The 6,383-nt window shown below is 48.3% G+C and overlaps 1 protein-coding gene across 1 annotated transcript in view; it reads left to right on the forward strand.

Moving 5' to 3' along the window:
• Positions 1-1,627, forward strand: part of Adamts4 (ADAM metallopeptidase with thrombospondin type 1 motif 4) — a 10,319-nt gene extending 8,692 nt beyond the window's left edge. Inside the window, exon 9 of the mRNA XM_021197846.1 lies at positions 429-1,627. Within this exon, the coding sequence (XP_021053505.1) occupies positions 429-855 (427 nt within the window). The 3' untranslated portion in view covers positions 856-1,627. The remainder of the gene's footprint in view (positions 1-428) is intronic.
• The last annotated feature ends 4,756 nt before the right edge of the window (positions 1,628-6,383 follow it).

Below are 6,383 nucleotides of genomic sequence, written 5' to 3' on the forward strand. Positions count from 1 at the left end.
TCGAGACAGGGTTTCTCTGTATATCCCTGGCTGTCCTGGAACTCACTTTGTAGACCAGGCTGGCCTCGAACTCAGAAATCCGCCTGCTTCTGCCTCGCAAGTGCTGGGATTAAAGGCATGCGCCACCACGGCCCGGCCTTGCTTTCTTATAGAACCCAGGACTACCAGCCCAGGGATGGCACCACCCACAACAGGCCATCCAACCCTTTATCGCTAATTGAGAAAATGCCTTACAGCTGGATCTCATGGGGGCATTTCCTCAACTGAAGCTCCTTTCTCGGTGATAACTCCAGCTTGTGTCAAGTTGACACACAAATCCAGCTAGTACAAACCCCTAACACACACACTTCCACACCCAGACAAACACAGTATGTCCAGCTGAAGGGATTTGGGAGATGCTGAGTTCTTTATTTACTTTTTCCTCATAGGTACGGATACAGCGATGTGGTCACGATCCCTGCGGGGGCCACCCATATCCTTGTACGGCAGCAGGGGGGGTCTGGCCTCAAGAGCATCTACCTGGCCCTGAAGCTTTCGGATGGTTCTTACGCCCTCAATGGTGAATACACACTGATGCCCTCCCCAACAGATGTGGTACTTCCTGGGGCAGTCAGCTTGCGCTACAGCGGAGCCACAGCAGCCTCAGAGACACTGTCTGGACATGGGCCGCTGGCCCAGCCCTTGACGCTGCAAGTCCTGGTGGCTGGCAACCCACAGAATGCACGTCTGCGGTACAGTTTCTTTGTCCCGCGGCCAGTCCCTTCAACACCACGCCCTCCTCCCCGAGACTGGCTGCAACGCAGGGCAGAGATACTGAAGATCCTTCGGAAGCGTCCCTGGGCAGGCCGGAAATAACCTCACTGTCCCGGCTGCCCTTTTTGGGCGCCGGGGCCTCGGACTCATCTGGGAGAATGAGCAGGGTTCTGCAGCTGCCTCGCGCTAAAACACAGAAGGGAGGTGCAGCGAGTGACGTCGGCCTGACGTCTGCCTGCCTCTCTGCCCCACACTGCAGGCTGGTCCTGCCCTGGCTCTCTGCCCTGGGAGGCACTGATGTCTTGGTGAACGGAAAGGGGCTAGGTGACAGTACCCTATCTACTAAACTGCCCCCTCTACCCTGCAGGTCACAGGAGGGAGTGGGGAAGACAGGGAAGGTCCTGGGCCCTAGTTGTATTTATTTGGTATTTATTCACTTTTATTTAGCACCAAGAAAGGGGACTAGGGTCTTGGGGAAACTCACCCATTATAGCCCCAATCTAGCTATGAAATCCAGGGTGTTGGTGACAAATATGAGTGGTGTGTGCGTATGTGCATGTGTGTGTGTGTGTGTGTGTGTGTGTGTGTGTGTGTGCGTGCGTGTTTATGTATGAGGTACAACCTGCCCTGCTTTCCTCTCCCTAATTTTTTTTTCTGGGAAAAGGAAAGTCAAAGGTAGGCTTGCCTTCAGGGAGTAAGGGATGACCATGTTTTTAAATTGAAGTTTGCTATTTATATGCTCTTTTTGGAGTCAGACAAATGTGGGTTATATTCTGGCCCCACATCTTTGAGCATTAGTTTTCTCATGTGCCAATAATAACCCCTTAGAAATTCGTTGTAAGGATTAAATAATGTAAATAAAGAACTAGCACAGTGCTCCTCACTCAGTAGGTGCTCAAGAAACGGCAGCTGCTGCTATTGTGGTCCTTGTTCTTCCACGGTCACCCTCTATCGAGGCTCTCCCAGGCACTCAAAGTCCACAAGGATTCACCTCACTTGTGCCTATCTTTAGTCCCAGGCTCAGATCCTTCGACTGGCAGTACCCTGTTTAGGATCTGGAGAGAGTTCAGACTATCAGATGGCCATCTTGTCTATTACATCTGTAGGCACATAAGCACCTGCAGCAGACATAATAAACACTTGGCAAAGACAGTCAACAAGAACATGAAGGTGCAAGAACAGAACCCAACAATTCCCTCAACACAAACAGGAGCTTAGTTGTAAGAATGGCAGAAGGGGTGTAGAAGGGATGACGTATTAGCATCCTGGCATTCCAGGAGCTGGTGGATCTGAACTTGAGCTAGGGTTCAGCATCTTATTACCTGGGTGATGTTGGGCTAGTCCTGATACATGACCTTGGATTACAAGTCTGTGGAATGGGGCCAGTAATAACTGCTCTAACAGCATTGCTCTGTGCTTAAGGGTTTTCAAACAGTAAAGGCTGTTGTAACAGGAGAGGCGACCTTTGTGGTGACAGACTGGGGCAGTGACTCCAGAATCAATTAATGTAAGCCCAACCAACATCTAGGAATGGAATTCGATGAGAGGAACAGGATGTGGTCTGATAGGCAATGATCAACAAAGCAAAGCAAAAAAAAAAAAAAAAAATCTGACGAGAGTGGAGCCATCTGTCCAATCTGTCCAGTGGTGGTGAAATGCAAGGACCGGCACTTATGTGCGTTAGGGACAGGCGAAAGTGTCAGTAGAGAATTTCACATGTTAAGTGGCAAATGCAGAGCTTCTAGGATTGTTCGAAGGGACTGAATGTTGAGGTAGGAAGGAGCTGTAGGTAAGGAAGACCCTGAGGTGAGGGTGGACTGTGGAGACACTAAAGGCATCTTGCTCTGCCATGGGAGAGCAGGGACGTGGGGAGAGAGGCTGGCATGGAGGGGAGGGCTGTCTGTCTGCTGTATTCATTGGGACCAGGCTTGGTTGGGCAAGTTCTAAATGAGGCAGAGCACAGTAGGGTGCTCTGTGCTTTACACCAGCAAGTGCAGTAGCTGCTCTCTCTGCAGGCCTGAGGGAAGGGCTGACTACACTCCTCTCTTTAGCTTGCATCGCTCCCACTCCCATGCTTGCTCTCTGATGTGGGCCTCGTGTTGCTTCTACCAACCAGGCAAGGGGAGGCAGCAACAGGACAGTGGCATCTTCAGTTGCTTCATCTAGGTGGTAAGATTGGACCAACAGTGTGCTTATGGAGCTGAATACTATGAACTCACGGTACAAGCAGAACTTTGTTGACATGAAGGTAAAACACAAATGATATACGGCCATGTCCTTAAAGAGCTCACGCTACATCCTGGGGGTGGGGGTGGGGAAGAGAGGTTGTGCAGCACATGCTCACAAAGAGAATCAAGGGTCAGTCCGAGGAGCTATAAGATAAAGGCAAAATGGACTTGAACCTAGTACCTAAGCACCAGGGCTCAGGAAGGAGAAACGTGGTTTGGGCTTTGGGGAGTGGGTCATTATGGTAACACTTCTCACATTTCTTTGGGGTTCTTGGCAATTTACTTTGTAAGTCACTCTCACATGTTATTTTTAAGAAAAACCACTTTGTTCACCAGGTAGGGTTCTTACCGGCACGAAGAAATTTTCTCCTTGGGAGGTAGAAATAGATGGGTTGGGATTTCAAGGCTAGCAACATCATAGAAGAAGGCCAGTTTGGTTACATGGAACTTTGTCTCAAAAGAGGGGGAGATGGCTGGAGAGATGGCTCAGAGGTTAAGAGCACTGACTATTTTTCCAGAGGTCCCAAATTCAATCCCAGCAACTACAGGGTGGCTCACAACCATCTGTAAAGGGATCTGATGTCCTCTTCTGGTATGTCAGAGGTAGAGATTTTTTTTTCTCCAAAAATATATTGAAGGGTAGAGAGATGGCTCAGCCGTTAAGAGTACTGGCTGCTCTTCCAGAGAACCTGAGTTTGAGTGCCAGCACCCATACGACAGCTCACAACCATTTACAACTCCAGTTCCAGGGAATCCAATACTCCCTTTTGTTCTCTGTGGGTACAGACATACATGCAGACAAAACACTGATATCCACAAAGTGTAAATAAATAAAGAAAAAATTAAAAGTATTGAGTTAAGGCTACTTCTGTGATGATTGATTGATTGACTGATGGTTGGTTAATGAAGTGGGTGGGTTTGTATAGTGAAAGAGGGTCAGAGACAGTTAGCTCTTCCAAAAGATGAGTGTCCCAGTTCTTAATGCTGGTCAACACCTGACCTTTTTTGAGGAATGATCTTCCTTGTTCTGCCCCTCCAGGGCCAGAATATAAGTTCCACATAACAGCTCTCCTGAAGTCAAGAGTCCAACAAGCTTTTGCTAGAAGCAGAGATGAGGGAATATAGCTCTCTGGATACGGAACCAGGGAAGCTCAGTCTCCAGTTCGTCTAAGTGCTGCCTCTGTAGCTTTGAGCTATGATATGGTATAGAAGCAAGAGCAGGAAGAGGGCAAACAAGAGAGGGGAGGGTGCCAAAACTGCTTGGGTATCTGTAAAGATGAAAGGAGGGACAGTGAGAGACTTGACAAAGAAGAGGCAGTGATTGACAAGGGGCGTGTTCCCTGAAGAACTTTAAGTAGCGTTCAGCCTATCTCATCTCATGAGATGGCAGATGCTATGCATGAGGGCTCATCTGAGCTGGGAAGGAGACTGTAGCAGTACAGGATTTGGATCAACTTCCTCAACCCCCTCCTGTCTGCCGCTGACATTCTCACTTCTGTGGTTAGAGCAGAGGAAATCTGGGCTTTTGTCCAACCACTATTTTGGTGGTGGCGGTGGGAGAGTCAGGGTTTCTGCAGAGTGCTGGAGAACGGGCATTTGTTTTTCTCCGTGAACTCTAGCTCCACTTCTGTCCTTCCCATACAGCAGTCTCAGTCTCTCAGTCTCTCAGTCTCTCTCTCAGTGTCTCTGTCTCTGTCTCTGTCTCTCTGTCTCTCTCTCTCTCTCTCTCCCCATACCAGATTGACATTGATAAAAGCAGTATCTCATTGGTCAGAGCTTGTCAGGGAGGGAGGGGTGAGGGCATGAATTCAAAGGATTAACATTTTATTGGCTATGAGAATAATGCTCCTGAGCCAATTGAATACCTTCCCCATTGACTGTTGCTGGGGGGAGGGTAGTTGGGGAGGAGCCAAAATCTTTGGCAGCAAGAGCAACCAGCTGACAGCTGGAGGAAACCACCAGCTCTAAATATGCTCAAAAAAAGGGGAGTCAGAGGGGATGGGGGAGCAACAGTGTTCAACAACATCCCTAGACAGGACCTTATATGGGGACAAGCTCCAAGCTCTTAATTAGCCTTGGGAAGGAGAGGAGGAGGGGAGGAAGTATATTTAAGCATCCATTATAGTCTTTAACTAACAAAAGGCCATATAAGCTCTTACAGTGACACACATTTTTCACACACACACACACACACACACACACACACACACACACACACATCTTGATAGAGACATGATGTTAGGCACATTCTTTTGATAATGCATATACAAATATTCATGAAAGAGAAAAGGGGCTGGGAGAAGTGGAGGAGAAGAGGCGAGAGGAGAGAGGGCAGGGGAAATGAATAAGGGAAACCCTGCTGGGTGTGGTGGTATATTACTGTAATCCCAGCACTCAGGAAGTTGAGGATGGAGACCTGCCAGGAACTCAAGGCCAGCCCCAGCTACGTAAGAAGACTCTGACTCACGCAAGCCAGGTGTGGTGGTGCACACCTTTCATGCTAGCACTGAGAGGCAGCAGAGGTAGGCGGATCCGGATCTCTGAGCTAGAGGCCATCCTGTTTACAAAGTGGGTTCCAGGAAAGCCAGGGCTACACAGAAAAACTCTGTCTCAAAAGAAGAAAAAAAAAAAAAAAAAAAACAGCTAAACAAAATGAACAACAGAAAAAAAGATGAAGAAGACCCTGCCTTAAAAAGTAGAAAAGAAGGGTCTAAGGAGGCAGTTCCGCTGGTAAGGAGCATGCCACAATGTACCTGGTTTTTTAGGATTTTATTGTATGTGCTCTACTTATCTGCATGTACACCTGTATGCCAGAAGAGGGCATCAGATCCCAGGATAGATGGTTGTGGGCCACCATGTGGTTGTTGGGAATTGAACTCAGTATCTCTGGAAGCAGTCAAGGCTCTTAACTACTGAGCCATCTCTCCAGCCCACAGGATATACTTGAATCCTAGCACTTGGGGGTGGGGCAGGTAGATATGAAAGTAGCTAGCCAGCCAGCCTAGCCTACACAGCAAATCCCAGGTTTCAGTGAAAAATCTGATCGAAAGACAGACAGACAGACAGACAGAAGAAATGTGAAGTGCTGATGGCTCAATGGTGCTAGCTGCTTTTGAAGACCACAACTTACAAGCATCTGTAACTCCGATTCCAGGTGACCTGATGGCCTCTCTGGCTTCTCCAGGCCTTAGGCACCACTTAGTATGCATACATACAGGCAGGCATATAGGCAAGTGAACACACACACATAAAATAAAAATATACTAATGATGTCTCTAGCTGCATATGTAGCAGAAGATGGCCTTAATCGGCCATCACTGGGAAGAGAGGCCCCTTGGTCTTGCAAACTTTATATGACCCAGCACAAGGGAAGGCCTGGGCCAAGTAGTGGGAGTGGGTGGG

The sequence above is a fragment of the Mus pahari genome, chromosome 5 (genome assembly GCF_900095145.1).
Source record: "Mus pahari chromosome 5, PAHARI_EIJ_v1.1, whole genome shotgun sequence".
Classification (NCBI taxonomy): domain Eukaryota; kingdom Metazoa; phylum Chordata; class Mammalia; order Rodentia; family Muridae; genus Mus; species Mus pahari.